General features: G+C 56.6%; 5 protein-coding genes across 5 annotated transcripts; 2 read left to right on the top strand and 3 right to left on the bottom strand.

The window, feature by feature from the left end:
* Positions 1-28: 28 nt before the first annotated feature.
* LY79DRAFT_142882 (cytidylyltransferase) lies at positions 29-3,025 on the bottom strand. The gene is made up of 2 exons (XM_060550971.1): positions 2,324-3,025; positions 29-2,275 (listed from the first exon to the last, which is right to left on the bottom strand). The coding sequence occupies exons 1-2, from the start codon at positions 2,895-2,897 to the stop codon at positions 177-179; spliced, it is 2,673 nt and encodes an 890-aa protein (XP_060420092.1). The 5' UTR covers positions 2,898-3,025; the 3' UTR covers positions 29-176.
* A 4,045-nt stretch (positions 3,026-7,070) lies between these two features.
* Positions 7,071-9,167, top strand: LY79DRAFT_535264 (uncharacterized protein). The gene is made up of 2 exons (XM_060556500.1): positions 7,071-8,208; positions 8,510-9,167. The coding sequence occupies exons 1-2, from the start codon at positions 7,278-7,280 to the stop codon at positions 8,788-8,790; spliced, it is 1,212 nt and encodes a 403-aa protein (XP_060420091.1). The 5' UTR covers positions 7,071-7,277; the 3' UTR covers positions 8,791-9,167.
* On the bottom strand, positions 9,168-10,289 carry LY79DRAFT_535262 (uncharacterized protein). Its single transcript, XM_060556499.1, has 2 exons — positions 9,759-10,289; positions 9,168-9,633 (listed from the first exon to the last, which is right to left on the bottom strand). Exons 1-2 carry the CDS (start codon positions 10,110-10,112, stop codon positions 9,499-9,501), a joined length of 489 nt encoding a protein of 162 aa, XP_060420090.1. The 5' UTR covers positions 10,113-10,289; the 3' UTR covers positions 9,168-9,498.
* Positions 10,290-11,225: 936 nt separating this feature from the next.
* On the top strand, positions 11,226-13,139 carry LY79DRAFT_504257 (amino acid permease; the record flags this gene model as incomplete). The annotated part of the gene is made up of 2 exons (XM_060553495.1): positions 11,226-12,248; positions 12,297-13,139. 2 exons carry the CDS (start codon positions 11,226-11,228, stop codon positions 13,137-13,139), a joined length of 1,866 nt encoding a protein of 621 aa, XP_060420089.1.
* An 891-nt stretch (positions 13,140-14,030) lies between these two features.
* Positions 14,031-15,525, bottom strand: LY79DRAFT_504869 (D-isomer specific 2-hydroxyacid dehydrogenase; the record flags this gene model as incomplete). The annotated part of the gene is made up of 3 exons (XM_060553551.1): positions 14,031-14,922; positions 14,978-15,132; positions 15,424-15,525. 3 exons carry the CDS (start codon positions 15,523-15,525, stop codon positions 14,031-14,033), a joined length of 1,149 nt encoding a protein of 382 aa, XP_060420088.1.
* Positions 15,526-15,818: the final 293 nt, after the last annotated feature.

Below are 15,818 nucleotides of genomic sequence, written 5' to 3'. Positions count from 1 at the left end.
CAACAAAAGTAGCATGGGCCACGGCCCACTTCAGTCACATGGCAGCGTTATGGCAAAATATACAATACATTGCATTCGTAATGGTCATGATCCCCTCGGGGATAGTCTAGGAGTGTTTTCAAGCCCAACCGATCCCATGAAACCGTGAAACGCCCCCCCCCCCCTTCGTAGCCTCTCTACATTCCGACACTTTTAACGCACGTCCAGAGCACCACCGGCACAATAACGTTATCGTTTCCGCCGGTCAAGACGGCCTCTGTCAAGCTCGCCATGCTCGCGCAGAAGCCTGCGTTGCGGGCAGCCGCCGGCCAAGCGACCTGCTGCTCCTCGGCGACGGGCCAGCCTCCGACCCTCAGCCATGTTGTCGCCGCCATGAGACCGATAAACACAGCAGCGGCAAAGGCCACGCTGCCCTCCAGACTCTTGCCGCCACCCCATACCCACTTCCTGTGTCCGTAACGACGGCCGATGAGGGAGGCGGCTGCGTCGCCCAAGCCGACACAGACCACGCCCGCCACCATGCTCACTTCGCGCGTTGGAACCTCCCAACCGGTGAGGTAGTGGCTGCCAGTGCGCGGGAGGGTCGCCAGTGACAGCCACAGCGGGATGGCGCAGCCGATCAACAGGAATAGGTGGGAAATAACAACAGGGCCTTTGTGGTCTCTTCCGTCAACGTAAGGGGTGAGGAAAGACGCGATGGGTTTCGACAGAGGCGGTAGCTGACTCGCTCGCAGCAGGTCGAGAATGAGGAATATCGCAAGGACTAGGGATAGTGCTAGAGCCGCGAAAACGGGGTCAACATACGTTGCCGGTAGGAACATGCCGACCATCATGAAGTGGAATACTTTTCGCCTCGTGTCTACTTCGTACTTGGGGTCTAAGCGGATGACCACAGCCAAGCCAACGATAACAATGGCAAGCCAGTAAGCACTCAGCAGCAGTCGCGTATTTGCCTCACCAAAGTCGGAAAGTCGGATGCGCTGCACCCAGCCTAAGTGACAGGCCGCCATTGTGTCCTCATCTCGGCGCATAGGTAAACAAATCCATCTCTCGAGATTTGCCTCCACGACTTTGAATCGGAACCACGGCAGCTCGCCAAAGAGGTATCCCAGCGCCCACCCGACGGGCTCGCTACCTTTCAGGGCATACCTGCCGATGTACTCTCTCACGGGCACCAGGATGATGGCGACGATGCAAGCGTAAACATAGGTGGCGTAGCTCCACTTCCTCATCGTGGCTTGTGCCTCCGTCAGTTTGAAAAACGAGCGAACAGTTGTCGAAGCGGTACGCTTCCTACGGCCTGCCGATGTGTGGGTCAGGGACCTTCGAGGCCGCGGCCGTTGCACGGCGTTAGGGAAGGTATTGCGCCGTCCAACGGTGGTGCCACCTGGTGATTCTGGAGACTTGCCGTCCGAAAAGCCGTTTGGCTTGCTGTCTGCTTGAAATGACGTGTCGGCCGTGCCCAACGTTCTCACTCTCATGTGTCTTCCGAACGGCCCGTTGATTGTTTCGTCCTCAGAGTCACCCAGCTCCGTGGCCGATTCCTCCAGCGACGAACCCAACAGCTCATGCTTGAAGCGGCGTATAGACAAGGCCTCGGAGAGGAACCCAAAGACGGACGTCTTCTTCGAAGGCGTCGCAACCCGGCTAAAGCGTAGCCTTGGAACCCTAGCCAAGGCGATCCCCCATGAAATCACCGGTCCGCAGATGACGAGGACACCCACGCCGCCTCCCCATAGGAGTGCCTGGAGGATGGTGGCTTGGGGTGAGTGTGCGAGAAGCAATACGTTGATCAAGGCGATCGACAGTAGCTGTAGCTCGGCTGTAAGCAGGCTCGTCGTTGTAAGGTGATGCAGCACCGCGAGGAGTGTTTGGTGCAGCGGGTAGAGAAGAACAGCCATCTCTGGGGAGATGGCTGGCCTTGCGTACGACGTGAGTGTCCACTGGTGTGACATCCAGATTGGTACGCAGGAGAGAACCCATTGAAAGGGGTTGATCGCTTCGTGAGCTCGTGCCGTAGGAATTAGATATTTCGGTATCGAAGAAATGCTTAGAACGATGTTTAATGGTATGGCCGCCATGTTGTCGGGGGATATTAAGAGTGACACCAGCATCGTCACGGAAGGCGGATACAAAATAGGGGCGGGATCGAATACGGCGGGCACGGCAACCAGCGATTTTTTGGATGTAGTCCTTTGCCGAAACGACCATGCGATCAGTCGGAGAGGGTAGAGCGCCATGAGCGACGTAATCAGCACGGCCAGAAAGCGCAGTTCTACATGTTGTGAGCTTAGGATGGACCGGCGAACCGAATACCACGTACCTTGAGTCCAGGCGGAGAAGATGGGCTTCACCTTTGGATTCGACCGAACTACGGCAAAGAGGGAGCCAACAATGATGAACTCGGACACGCGGCGAATGAGCTCCTTGCTGCGCCGGTAATTGCGATCGTTAAGAAACCTGCGAGCCTCTTTCCGGTCCTCTTTTTCCTTCTGTCGCTGGAGGGCATATTCTTCCTGGTCTGGAGAGAACAAGGGCGTGGATGCGCCCGAGAAGAGTTCGTTACGGCCCCTCAACCCCTTGTGCAAGCGCACCTTAGGCGCAGGAAGCCCCTTTAGAAAATGCTCATCGTCGGCTTCGGTGCCACTATCGCTCCCCTGGGACGAGTCCCTTGTGAAGGAGGGGAAAGGAGACGGTGTTCGGCTCGAGTCTGCGGACGAAGTCCTCGGCGGCGTCGGTGTCGCATTAGACGGGTGGCAAGTCAGGCGATGGGCGGGGTGAGGGAGCTCTGTGTTGAGGTGGTGGTAAGGATGGGGAGATCTACTGAGGGTTCGGATGTCATCGTTTTCTTCCTTGTCGTGGGCGAAGAGAGCGGTTGGATCGAGGTGCTCGGGCATGACGAAGCTATGGCATTGGAGAGGGTTGCGCCAGCGTTCATCCACAAGTCATCAAAGGTACTGGGGGCGGGTGTTGGCGCTGCTGAGCAACATGGGATTGGATAATAGTAATGCCACAGGTGTGAGGGTGATTCAGGACGTCGGGACGCGAGTGTTGTTTTGTTGATGTTGTTTGGTCAAGTCAGACCATTGGCGGTTGGGGATTGGGGGGGGATTGACGGCGGGAAAGAAAGCGGAAGTGGGGAGCTCCCATCACATGAAAGATACAAAAATGGTTGCAAACCGCTACCTAGTTGGAGCTGTGCTGTCATCTGGGGCCGGGCTAACCCATACACGTGTAGTGAGTGTAATACTGGAAGCATCGGTCTGTGTTGGGAAAGCGGACGATCAGCCGCGCGGCGCCAGGGAGGAATGCGCCAGCGCGACTGGACGGGACGGTACAGTGACAGCGACAGCAACAGCGGGCGATGGGCAAGACGGCATCCCCACCGGATTTTCCAGGTGCACGAGCCACAAGACCAAACAGCACAGCCAGTGAGTGGCTTAGTCAAGGTTGCTCCTGCCATGCTGCGTGGGCGCTCGAGCTAAGGGTGAGGAAGGATGAGGTCAACATCCTTCCGCCGGGACCGAGGACGGGTCCTTCGCTCGCGAGACTGGCAGACGAGAAACCCCCGCGGTCAAGCACTCAACTCAAACAGCATGCTCATAATACGAAAGGCTGATTCATCAATGAAAGACAAGGCGCCGGTGACCTCATTCCCAGCATCTGGTGAGACGATACCCGATTACTTGTGCGGTATGCTGCCCATTCTTGCAAGCATTGCCCGGTGGTTGCCGCTCTTGGCAAGGACGGCAGCAATGTTGACTTTGCCGTGTCATTTTTAACATTTCTAAACTAGGTACTCCGTACTCTCGACTCGACACAGGTCAGGACAGAGCTCACAACCAGTCTCCCGCCCTTTTGAGACGAAAAACTCAATTGAGCGTCCAGCCGGGTATCCGACCTACCCTGCGTTGCTTGGCATTGTTTGTTAGACCGGAACACGTTGGCCCCATCCCACAATGGTCAAGTACTCACAGTGCACCATCCAAACGGAGTATGTGTACTCTTCTTATTCAACCCCCACCTCACCTCACCTCACGATGATCTAGAACCGACAAAACTGTCTCCACTGTCGGCTTGCAAGAAGAGGTTGCCATGTTGCGGAACAGTGGGCTGCTGACGAAATGACCAAGGGCCGCGGAGAGCCGACGTGGGTCGCACCAGAGGATAAATTGGAGAGGTAGACGATCCAGCATAACCCAAACCCCCACTGAGGTACGGATACTACTCTTCTTGAATTCGTCAAACGGCGCCGCCAACAAAAAAAGCTCTGCAAAAGATAACCGTCGATCGGATATTGCAATTACTAGGATCGTGGGGCGGTCGTGTCGGACGCTGACCGTCTCCCAATCTCGGATGGTGACCACCATCTACTGTAGGTATCCTCTCGTCCAGAGCCCTGGCCTCTTTTTCTCCTCCATCCGCTACGCTAGTACCCGGAAGCTCTAGCGGGCCACGAAGCCTGCATCGACATCGACATCGCGATTACCATACTGGTCGGAGTCCGGCATTCGGCTGTCTCGTGAGAGAGGGCCGCATCTCGTATCACCTGGTCCCTGCAGCGACTCAGGGATTGGCTGGTAGTGTAGTGGACTGGGGGCATGCTGGAGAAACGACAGCACAGGGCCGCTCCCCCCAAACCCGAACAAGATAATGGGTAGAGGAAAGTCAAAATACGAGAGGCTCTGTCAGCCCCATCATGGCGGTTCCGAGCGCGAGTGGCCGCCTCTTGGTAATTGGTCTGGTAGGGTGACGACACACCCTCTGATGGGTCGGGTCTCTGTTTCACACGCACGTAAACAGGAGGTCAAATGGGGCTGAGATATCGTACAGCGGCTTCAGGTGCACAACGCTTCAAACGGGCAACCACCACAGCCACCTCCATTGAGGACAAAACCGGGTGTCTAGACCAGATGGGTACCACCTTGTGTATCCGAAGTGTAGTTGCACTCACCGTTTGGTGTTGCACGTCGGATTCAGGTACACGGGCATGGAGCGTTCGCTTCATAACATCATCTATCGAAGCCAAAACGGGGCATATGTCTGCAAACGCGAGCTCGAGGGAGCGACATTGAGGCTCTATCGATCGGGTGGTAGGGAAACTGAGGCCGAAAAAAAGAAAAAGAAAAAAAAAACGGGACATCTCCCTTGGGATCCGCGGGCGGTGGGTTCGTAATCGACCTGCCTGCATGCAGCGCCAGCATGGTGGATGTCGCAAAAGCTGCAGCACCAAGACCCAACACCCCCCGAGCACTCGCTCGCCAGGGCGGATGGGTGCAGGCCCCGAGAGTCAGCGACTGCGCAGAGTATTCATGCAACCAGAAGTGACGACGATGCGAAGGTTGAAACCAATTGGACGGCAAAGCTCCGTGATCCGACTGATCAGCATCTATCTGCATGGGCATTGGCGGGGTCACCAAATGCGCCGTCGCAAGTCATCAAGACTAACGTTGACACAGACTAGATGGGCTCGTATCATCTATGAAGGCACCCTACTCCGTATGCTCAACCAGGTTGTGCAAATGTGTAGGACATTGAATCAGACGGATGATGCTCTCTCTATGCCCTGAGACGATACGTGGCACGGATATCTGGAGGCCTACTGTGATGTCACCGTCCACTTGACGACAGAGAACCAAACCAGCAGGTAAACAAGCAAGCAGCGTCGGACAGTGCTCTGGACGGGGATATCACGGACGGAGAGACATGCCATTCGTAGAAGACGCGCCGGGGAGGTGTAAACGGGCATTCGACATCATTCTCGACCCATATTGGGAGATGACGGGAGAAGGGGGGAGAAAATTTAGCTGGAACCGAGGATTAACGGTGACGGTAGCTGGTGGGAACCTGCGCCTGTCGATCCCTGTGCGGCGGCCCTTGCCAACACCAGCTGTCTGGTCCCGGCAAGACACAAAAGAGAGAGGGAGAGAGAGAGAGAGAGAGAGACTGTGACGGAAGAGTGGATGGGTTAATGGAAACTGGTGGTTCGGTTCTTTAAGTACTATGTACATTTACTTGAAAGGTAGTTCTAGGCCAAGGGGGCGTTTTGCACTGGGCAATTGGTAACTTTTTTCCCCATTCGTTTTTGAAGGGGGAACACCGTCCGGATCGGCCAGGGGTGACTACGTAACTCGTCACCAGAAGAAAAGAAAGGAAATAGAGCTACTGTACATAGCGTGACGGGTATGATGGGATGAATACGGTAGGTATGTCGACCTGAGTTGGGCCGATAAGACAGGGGTACGCGTGGATGCGTCGCCGGAGCGGCGAAACAGGGAATTCTCTATGTATAATGTAGGTGATGTATAGGTATGCACAAAGATGGTGTCCAAGACTTGCTCCCCCAGCCGGCTGGGGGGGCCGCCGGTGTGTGCAGTTCTGCCTGCCTGGCCTGGGATCATCTTCAACAGGTTTAAACGCCAATCCCTCCCCCCTCGCCCTGATGACATTCTGTTCTCTCGTCCGATCCGTCTTGTCTCTCGCCATCCATCCTCTCGTTCGATTTGGAAACAAAACAAGAAAGGAAAGGGAAGAAAAAAAAAAGACTACCCCGTGGTTTAGTTTACGACGCTCGCTCACAGCCCCATCGCCACCTCGTACCTGATTCTCACCACCACCTGTTGCGACTCACATTCCTCGGCGTGCGCTCTGTGAGATTGGCGGACCTTGCATCAATCTGCGCCCATACCCGTCGAAAGCCTCAAAACATTGAGCAACCGACCCAACCTGTCTGGGTATAGTTGCGTTCTTCTTTAAACGATAAACATCCACCTGGGAAGGTTTTCCGTTCCTTCTGGCTTCTTCTGACAGCGGAACCCTGTGCTCGAAGTACACGCGGTCTTACGCTACGCTAGCCCGCCCGGGTCTCACCTCAATACGCCAGCCACCGACAAAGAGTTTCGGCCGGCCAGGTCCCACGCCGTATCATTCTCTGGGATCGTCCATTTGCCCCATTCCCGTCACATTAGACGCGGCCGTTGCTGGCGACCTATACAAACAACCAAACCTCTCTCCAGTGTTTGCCGCTTGGGCGTCCTTTCCCCTCTTCTCTTACATTCGCTATTGCGTGGTTTCCCCCCCCCCCCCTTCTCGCCGCCTTTGCTGCAACTAAGACGCTAAGTTGAGGCCTGCATATCGTCGCCGGCCTTATCCTGCATATAGGCACTTTGGACGCCATTGGGCCTATCACGCAGTTGTTCCCCTCCTGCCGCCTTGGACAATAAGCCGACTGACTATAACAACCTTACATACCCCGGCTTTGGGTCCTGTTCGCCACCATGGCCTCCGATACCAAGTTTGACCAACACCTAGAAGAGGGATTGCTGCCTGCCGCTGCCAACGAAAAGGGGATTTCAACTTCGAGGCCAACCAGGACCTCAAACAACAACAAGATGACTGCCGCCCGCCGTGTCCTGCTTATCGTCCTGGCGTGCGGCCTCATGACCCTCGGTCTCGCCTCCGTCATCGGTCACCGGGTGAAGCCCTGCACAAGAGATCACCAGAAGCAGGTCCTCCTTGATGGCGGAGAAGCCCAGGACCCCGCCCAAGTGGATCTCATTCACCGGTTGCTGCATGCCTATTTCCCTGACCGCTACCAGGATGGGGTCTATCCCTCGGACAAGGACGCCATCGCTGCCTTCGAAGCGGGTGATGTCGAGCTAGCCTCTGCTCTGGACCAGCTGGCGAAGCGTCAGGAGAATGGCACAACCACTGCTCCATCTGCCACCGCAACGCCTTCGGACACTGTTGCAGCATCCCCGTCCGTCTCGTCGGCACCGCCCACAAGCGAGACCCCAGCCCCGACTCCGACTCCTACCCCGACTCCGACTCCGACTCCTACCCCAACTCCTACGCCGTCGCCATCGCCGTCCACTCCGGCAACTAGCCCCGCCCCTACCCCGGACACTAGAGTCTCTTCCACCCCGGTGCAGCCCAACACTCAGCAACAGACCACTCAGTCACCCGAACCCGCACCTACCACCCCTTCGACTCCGGCAACGTCAGCAGCAGCACCTCCTACTTCTGGTACGTCTCAAACGGAGCAAGCCGAGGCTCCCTCTTCTACTGTTGGGCCGTCTCCTGCCTCTACTGAGTCTCCTCCGACGACCAGTGGGTCTCCTTCCTCTTCTTCTCCCCCTCCCTCTTCTACTGCCCTCTCATCCGCTCCCACTACGGCCTCTCCGGGGTCCTCGAGTGCGTCCACGCAGGGTACGTCTACTCCCCTTCCTGTCGAGACTACTGCGGTTGTGACGACCTCGTCCCCAACGATATCCTCCCCGTCTGTATCGACCGTCTTGCCCACCGGTGTGTCTGTGTCTGTATCTGGTATGTTGTATCTGCGGTTTTGTAGCCCGTCTGGGATGTTTCGCGGGCTCCGGATGGCCGTTGTGGGGGGTTGTTCATGATTGATACGTGGATTCTGAAAAAAAGACCTGGACCTGATCACTCAACCCGTCACCCCGATCCGTCACCAGTTTCTTAATGCAGATTGCTAACCGGTTCACAACAGAAACCCCTCAGCCATCTACCGTCACTCGTGCCACTCCCCGGACGACCTCCTTCAGCGAGGTCCTGGCCACTTTTACGTCGACCGCCTCCAACGGCGACGTTGTGCTCTACACAATGACGTCTTTTGTCGCCGTGGACCCGGAAGCGACCGGCGAGCCTACCGGATCTGGCAGCAGCAGTGGCGGCGGCCTGCAGAACGGTGCCTCTCCCCTCGGCGGTGTTTCGTTCTCTTTGCCCTTCTACTTTGCCGGTTTCGTCGCCGGCGCCATGCTCTTGCTATAAAGCAGTCGAGCGTCATTTCTGGCACTGTCATCCCTGTTTGACATAAAACAATCGTTCATTCCTTTCGCTCTGGTATTTTCGGCACACGGCAGCGGGCAGCGGCACATACATATCCACACATCAGCATCACTTACTCACGACATTCACGGTCTTTTTCGCTCCTTGCATCAACTGGTGGACGACACAGCACACATAACATCGTACATAGACTTTGCGCGGCAACGAGCCGCACTTTTGCGCGAATAATAGACATTGGAGGCATCACAAAAGAAATAGTAGCATGGCCTCGGAGCGGCGGAAGGGAGGAAACAGGTATCACGGTAGCACCTGAAGTAATCGTTGGCAGACGAAAGCAAAGCAAACAAACAAATAATGATGTATCACTTGAGACTTTTTAAGATTCGAGACAGCGCGCGTGCCAGTGAAAATGAGGCCGACATCCATGACCTAATCCCCGGGATTGCCGCATTCTAGGCGATCTCGGCAGTGAGTGTTTTTGTTTCACTTTTCAGGGGCGACGCATCTCGTGTCTGCTGTTGTGCGAAGAGGATGCTCTTGCACGGGGGTTCCGTAAACATTTTCTTTCCCAAAGGACTTCTGGAGGGTATAGACCACAAAACGCCAGGGCCCAAAATAACGCCATTCCCGAGATGCACACACATGATGCGCCCTGACGACGCCTTCCCCTCCCACCAGTTTTCTCCGTTTTTAGCCGGGTCCTATCTTGGGCATGTCGTGGTGCTCGCTCAGCTTAGACAGGTACGTGTTGAGTTCCTCGACGCGCTCCTTGTGCGTCTTGAGCAGCTCGGGCCGGGAGCTGGACGACTCGGCGAGTTCGAGGAGCTGTGCGAGTAAGTAAGCGAACGATCTGGACACCGACCAGCGGGCGAGGCAGACAGAAAAGAAAGAGAAAAAGGGAAAGAAATAAAAAAAAAAAAACCCCCAGTGAAACAGAGTGCAAAACGTACCCTCTTGCGCTTCCTTTCCTCATACCGTCGCTCCGCCTCCGTCTTCCGCACGACCCGACCGTCGTCGTTGTCATCTCGATCCTCGTCGGCACCGGCCTCGGCCTCGGCTTCCAGGTCCTGGCTCACTCCGTCCTTCTTGGAATTCTTCTTCTTCCTGTTGTTGTCGTCGTCCCCGCCAGCGGCCTCGTCGCGGTGCTTCACCAACGCGCCGCTGGCGCCGCCTTCGTCGCCCGTCTCGAGATTCTTCTCCAGGTCGCTCTTTTCCCTTCTCTTCTTCTTCTTGGGCTTGCCGACCTTGGCGCCCTTCAGTTTGAGACCGCCACCGACGGCCGATGCGTACTCGTCCAACGGCATCGTGTGTGGTGGTGGTGGTGGTCGGTAGCCTTTTCCGCGTATTGACGTGGAGACGGGTCCGAGGTTATGCGGTCGTCTCTATTTCGGGTCAAGTTGTTGCGCGCTGGCGGCGGGGGGGACGGGTCGCCAAAGTTATTTGTTAGCAACGCAGCTTCAGCTTGTCAGGGGCTCCCCACCTCTCCCCCCTGTCTCGATTGTCATTGCGCTCCACACTCTTAAGCCGGTGGCAGGCGCCAAGCTCCAACTTGCGGTTCCCGTTCCCGTGCCGGCAAGACAACAAGGCCAATCATGGTTTGATCCGATCGACTTTTTGAGGATCCGTGCGGGCACGAAACTGCTGCGCAACTCGGCGGCTTTTGCAGCAGCAGAGACAGCAAGAGTGTCGGTCTAATTTAGTGCTTCTAGTGATCCCGTCCATCGTTGCAGCCAAAGTCATTCACTGGGGCAAAACACGCAAACAAGGGGCTACTGCCTACCCTACCCATTGAGGGGCTACGTTCACCTTAGGTAAGTAAGTAGGTAATTTACCTACCTACCTACCGTGCTCTCTACTCTGTGCTTTTGTCTGTCCTGAACCCGCTTTGTTCAAACCACCCCAACCTTAAACGACAAACTACCATCCCCCAAACATTAATTGTCTCCCTCGTCGTACTACTTTACTGTGTTCGTTTGCCAATCTTATTCCGACAACACTCTGATTGCGCAACAAATATATCACATTCCCTCATCCCCCTCCTCTTGCGAACATTGGATTGTTTCGATTTTCGCGTTCCAAAAGAAATCTTCTAGCGGGCATAGCTACCTACCTACCTCGGGAGAGGAGAGACGGACCCCGGCGCAGCTTTTTCACGACTTTTATCCGTCGACGAAACGTATATGTAAAACGACGTCACAATTATCTCCAGAGACATTGCTACTCTAATACCCAATTTCGCACACACGCACTTCAGGACGCGGGCGAATCCCCCACAAGCACACCATCACATCACACCTTGTCGGCGCAACATGCAATAGTCCCGGCACCATCTTCCCTCAAGCTGAACCGATTCAAACAGGTCGAGAGTCGCTCACTCATCGCGATCCTCGTTACCTCGACATCCAAGCGCATCCACCATGCCGCCTTACGCTAATGTCCATTCCCACCGCGACTCCCTCGAGCTCGCCTCTCTCGCCTCCTCCTCACGCGCCGACTCTGTCGCCTCGGACATCCCATCCTCGCGGCCCTCCATCTCATCCCGAAAACTCTCCTTCGACGCCGAAGACCCCCTAGACGCCGCCAATCCGGCCTCCAACGCCGGTAGGCCCAACCGTCATGACCGCTCGTACTCCGTCTCCTCGGGCTTCGACTTCACTGCCAACCTTTTCCCCCTTAGCTCCACCGCTGGCGCGGGCGGCGGCGGCTATGCTCCCATTGGCGCGCCGACTTCGACGGCGATACAAAACGGCGGCCTGGGCGGCGGCAGCTTGGAGAAACACAAGACGCTCACGTACCTCAACGGTTTGAGTCTGATCGTGGGGCTCATCATCGGGAGCGGCATCTTTTCCAGTCCCAGCCAGGTGAGCTCCAAAGTCGGCTCGCCCGGCGCAGCGCTGGTGGTGTGGGTGATTGCGGGCGTGCTGGCATGGACCGGCGCAGCGAGCTACGCCGAGCTGGGCGGCGCGATACCGCTGAACGGCGGTGCACAGGTCTACCTCGCAAAGATCATGGGCGAGATGGCCGGCTTTCTGTTCACGTGGGTCGCAGTCTTGGTCTTGAAACCCGGTAGCGCCGCCATCGTCGCCATCATCATGGGGGAGTACCTCGTCAGGGGGGCCATCGGCGCCGAGGCGGAGAGCCTCAGTCCGTGGGTGAACAAGGCGGTGGCCATGGTGGCGCTGATCACAGTGACGCTGCTCAATTGCTTGTCGACAAAGCTGGGCACCAAAGTAAATGACTGGCTCATGTTCCTCAAGTTCATCGCGCTGCTGGGCGTGACTGCAACGGGTATCGTAGTCGCGATTACTGGCGAGACCCTGACGGGCAAGGCCAGCTTGGAGTGGAAAACCCACGAGTGGTTCGCCGGCACGTCGTCGGATCTCTCCGCTTGGGCAGTGGCACTGTATGCGGGCCTATGGGCTTACGACGGCTGGGACAACGTAAGGACCTCTCGCTGCTCGACGTAAGCATGTACTGACCTTTCGCAGACAAACTACGTCGTCGGCGAGTTTCGCAACCCGAGCCGCGACCTCCCCCGCGTCATTCACACGGCCATGCCCCTCGTGATTCTATCTTACGTCCTGGCCAACGTCGCCTATTTCCTCGTCCTCCCCCTCGCCGCCATCAACGCCACCAACACGGTAGCGGTGCAGTTCGGGGCAAAGGTCTTTGGTTCCGCCGGCTCCCTCGTGCTCGCGCTGATCGTCTCGGCGTCTTGCTTCGGCGCTCTGAACTCGTCAACGTTTACGTCCTCGCGTCTCGTCTACGTTTCGGGTAAAGAGGGATACATCCCTTCCATCTTCGGTAGCATCGGCCTGTCCCGGTCAGAAGGTCGCTCGGTGACGGCCTCCCGCACCTCGCGCGGGCGCGTAGCAAATCTCCTCATCCGCGCCCTCGGCGACGACGATATGGGTCTCTTCTATACCCCCGTCTGGGCGCTCGTGCTCAACGGCCTGCTGACGGCCGCCTACATCATTGTGGGCGAGTTTGGTACTCTGCTGACCTTTTACGGAGTCGCGGGGTACACTTTTTATTTTATCACAGTCCTGGGGCTGATCATTCTTCGTGTGCGCGAGCCGCAGCTGGACCGCCCTTACAAGACGTGGATCACCACGCCCATCATCTTCTGCTGCGTGTCCCTGTTCTTGCTGAGCCGCGCCGTGTTTGCGCAGCCGCTACAGACCGTGACGGTGGTGCTGTTTGTCGTTGCCGGCGTGCCCGTCTACTTTTGGCGCATCCGCGGACGGGACCAGCAGGTCATCAAGCGTGAAACGAGGCATCGTTCGGAGAACGACGAGCGTTCATGGTGGCAGTTTTGGAAGAGGTCATGAAGACGAGAAGCGGTTGCATAATGTTTGCTTTCGGCTACGGGAGTGGCCTTGCTTCAAGCGGCTTTGGGTATCATTCAGCGGCATTGCCTTTTTGCGCATCACCTTTTGTGAGCATTAGGGTCCCAACCTCGGGATTTCGGGAGTAAACTTTTTTCTTTCTTGGAAAAGTTCGGACTAGGCCCAGAGATGCTTGACGATAGCATCTAGGCTGGGCAGACCGGCGTCGTAGCCAGGCACGGACGAGCAGGCAAAATGGGCTGCAAGGCTAGCACTGCGGCCAAGAAGAAGAAGAAGAAGAAGAAGAAAAGAATAAGCAAGCCCGCATCAATAACAGCGGCGAAGAGACCCGTGTGGGGGGATCAACTACGGCGCTCGCAAAAGACGTCGAATAAGCCGGATGGCTCCGGGGATGAGAGATGACGACAACAGCGTGTAGACAGAACAACTTGTGGTACTTTACCTTAATAGAAGAAATGCATACGTCTACGGGGCTGGCCTACGTTCCTCGTCAACTCATGACTCTGTTCTTCGAAGCAGCGTTGACTCGAGGCTCGACTGAGGCCGGACGAACACTCCCGGGGGTTGGTTGGGAAAGGGGGGGGGGGGGGGGGGGGGGGACAGAATATTTTGCGTGCCTCCCAGAATGCAGGAAACCTGTCACGACCGTCATCCAAACACAGTTAACCGATTTCGCAAGTGTGGAATGTTTGCATCACATCCGGTAACATTTCTATGTACAGTAACCCAGACTTGACTTCGGATACCCCAGAAGTGCAAATGCAGATGTTAATGCTCGGAAGCAACCATTAAGAAAAATTCAACGCTAAATCGTCACATGTACTAAACATCCCAGATGTCGCCCTTTCTCCGGGGTATTATATCATCCGTCGCTTATTTCTTCTCGCGCTGGCCGTAGGCCTTGGTGGCGTAGTCACCCTTGTGGACGATGAGGTCCTCGGGCTTGTAGTCCTCACGGCCACTCAGGTAGCTATCGATGATGGCCTTGGTACCGTCGGCGTAGCGCTTCTGGGCGTCGAGGGAGGTGCCGGACATGTGGGGAACCATGGCGTTGCCGCCGCCGAAGGGGTTCTTGGCGGTACGCAGAGGGTGGTCGGCGGGGGCAGGCTGGGGGAACCAGACGTCACCACCGTAGCCGGCGAGGTGGCCGGACTTGAGGGCTTCTGCGACATCCTCCTTGACGACAATGGCGCCGCGGGCGGTGTTGATGAGGTAAGAGCCCTTCTTCATCTTGGAGATGAGCTCCTTGTTGAAGAGGCCGCGCGTCTTCTCGTGCAGGGGAGCGTTGATGGTGACGACGTCGCACTGAGCGAGCATCTCCTCGAGGTTCTCGACACGGCGGCAGCCAATCTCCTTCTCCTTCTCGGGAGACAGGGGCTGGTAGTCGTAGTAGAGGAGCTCCTTGCAGTCAAAGGCCTTGAGGCGACGCAAGACACGCTCGCCAATCCGGCCAATGGCGACGGTGCCGACAGTCTTGCCCTCGAGATCGTACTCCTGCTTGGCAACGGCAGCGACGTTCCAGTCACCGCGCTCAATCTGCTCATGTGCGGGGACGAAGTTGCGGATGAGGACGAGGATGGTCATGACGACGTGCTCGGCGACGGAGACGACGTTGGAGCCGGTGACCTCGGCAACGGTGATACCACCGTTAGTCTTGTTGGCGGCGTTCAGGTCGACATGGTCGGAGCCGATACCAGCAGTGACGGCAAGCTTCAGCTTCTTGGCCTTGGCGAGACGCTCGGCGGTGAGGTAACCGGGATGGAAACTTGGGATGGGTAAGTCTGTGCTGGCGCCTCGAAACCTCGGGTAGGCCAACTTACGGAGTCGTAATGATGATCTCGGCGTCGACGAGCTCTTGGTCAAACTTTGAGTTCTCGCCTTCCTTGTCGGAAGTGGTCACCAAGGTGTGGCCCTGGTCCTCAAGCCACTTTCGGATACCAAGCTCGTTCTCGGTGGTGCCCAAGAGGCCGGGGACCTATTTTGGATTCGACAGTCAGCCCAGGCCAGCTCCAAAGATGCGATGCCATGCACCCCGCATTTGGCAATTTCCGAGGCGTATCGCCAAGGGTTGAAAGATGCCGATGTATCAGCGATCGACCTCCGAGCCCCGCACCTTCCCGTCACCCCCGCACTAGCTCTCCATAGTTGGGTCGCGGCGGGGCATAGCTGCGCGGGAGCTATCATAGTGACGTTCTAGGGTGGGGTACTCGAGGGCGCGACGGCTGTGGGCGAATTGGAACAGGGAATAGATGGAATAGACACTTACGTCTTTGGCGTGCTGGCCGCCGTCGTAGAGTACTGCAAGAACCTTGACCTGGTTATGGCGAGTAGTTGTTAGTGTGCGAATTGAATTGAGTTGGCCAGGCATCCTGCGAGGAAGAGTCGAAGATACAACAGCTCGACTAAATGCAGGTCTTGCGAGCAACGATGCCCTGGAGGACGTGTGAAGTCCTCGAGAGACCGAAGAACCAACGGAACGGATGTTACGGGAAAGCAATACCATTGTGACGTCGTTTGTTTTGTAAGACGAAAGTTATCGAGAGAAAGAGGCCCGAGCTGGGGCGGAGGGAGCTTGTTATATAGATGATAGAGATGTGTGAGAGACGAGAGATCAGGTACTTCGGATCTGTGAGATTGCTGACACGATTGTATGAGATCAGA

Source organism: Colletotrichum navitas, assembly GCF_030913465.1.
Source record: "Colletotrichum navitas strain CBS 125086 chromosome Unknown LY79scaffold_2, whole genome shotgun sequence".
NCBI classification, from domain to species: Eukaryota; Fungi; Ascomycota; class Sordariomycetes; order Glomerellales; family Glomerellaceae; genus Colletotrichum; species Colletotrichum navitas.
Note: the sequence above shows the minus strand (reverse complement) of the source record. Positions and strands in the feature narration are given on the sequence as shown.

Excerpts from the sequence above, each read along its gene's own strand:
- LY79DRAFT_142882 (XM_060550971.1), bottom strand. The coding sequence starts at position 2,897 with ATGCCCGAGCACCTCGATCCAACCGCTCTCTTCGCCCACGACAAGGAA. Across the intron at positions 2,276-2,323 it reads CTTCTCCGCCTGGACTCAAG|AACTGCGCTTTCTGGCCGTG; the intron begins GTACGTGGTATT and ends CACAACATGTAG.
- LY79DRAFT_535264 (XM_060556500.1), top strand. The coding sequence starts at position 7,278 with ATGGCCTCCGATACCAAGTTTGACCAACACCTAGAAGAGGGATTGCTG. Across the intron at positions 8,209-8,509 it reads CTCGAGTGCGTCCACGCAGG|AAACCCCTCAGCCATCTACC; the intron begins GTACGTCTACTC and ends GGTTCACAACAG.
- LY79DRAFT_535262 (XM_060556499.1), bottom strand. The coding sequence starts at position 10,112 with ATGCCGTTGGACGAGTACGCATCGGCCGTCGGTGGCGGTCTCAAACTG. Across the intron at positions 9,634-9,758 it reads AGGAAAGGAAGCGCAAGAGG|CTCCTCGAACTCGCCGAGTC; the intron begins GTACGTTTTGCA and ends TTACTCGCACAG.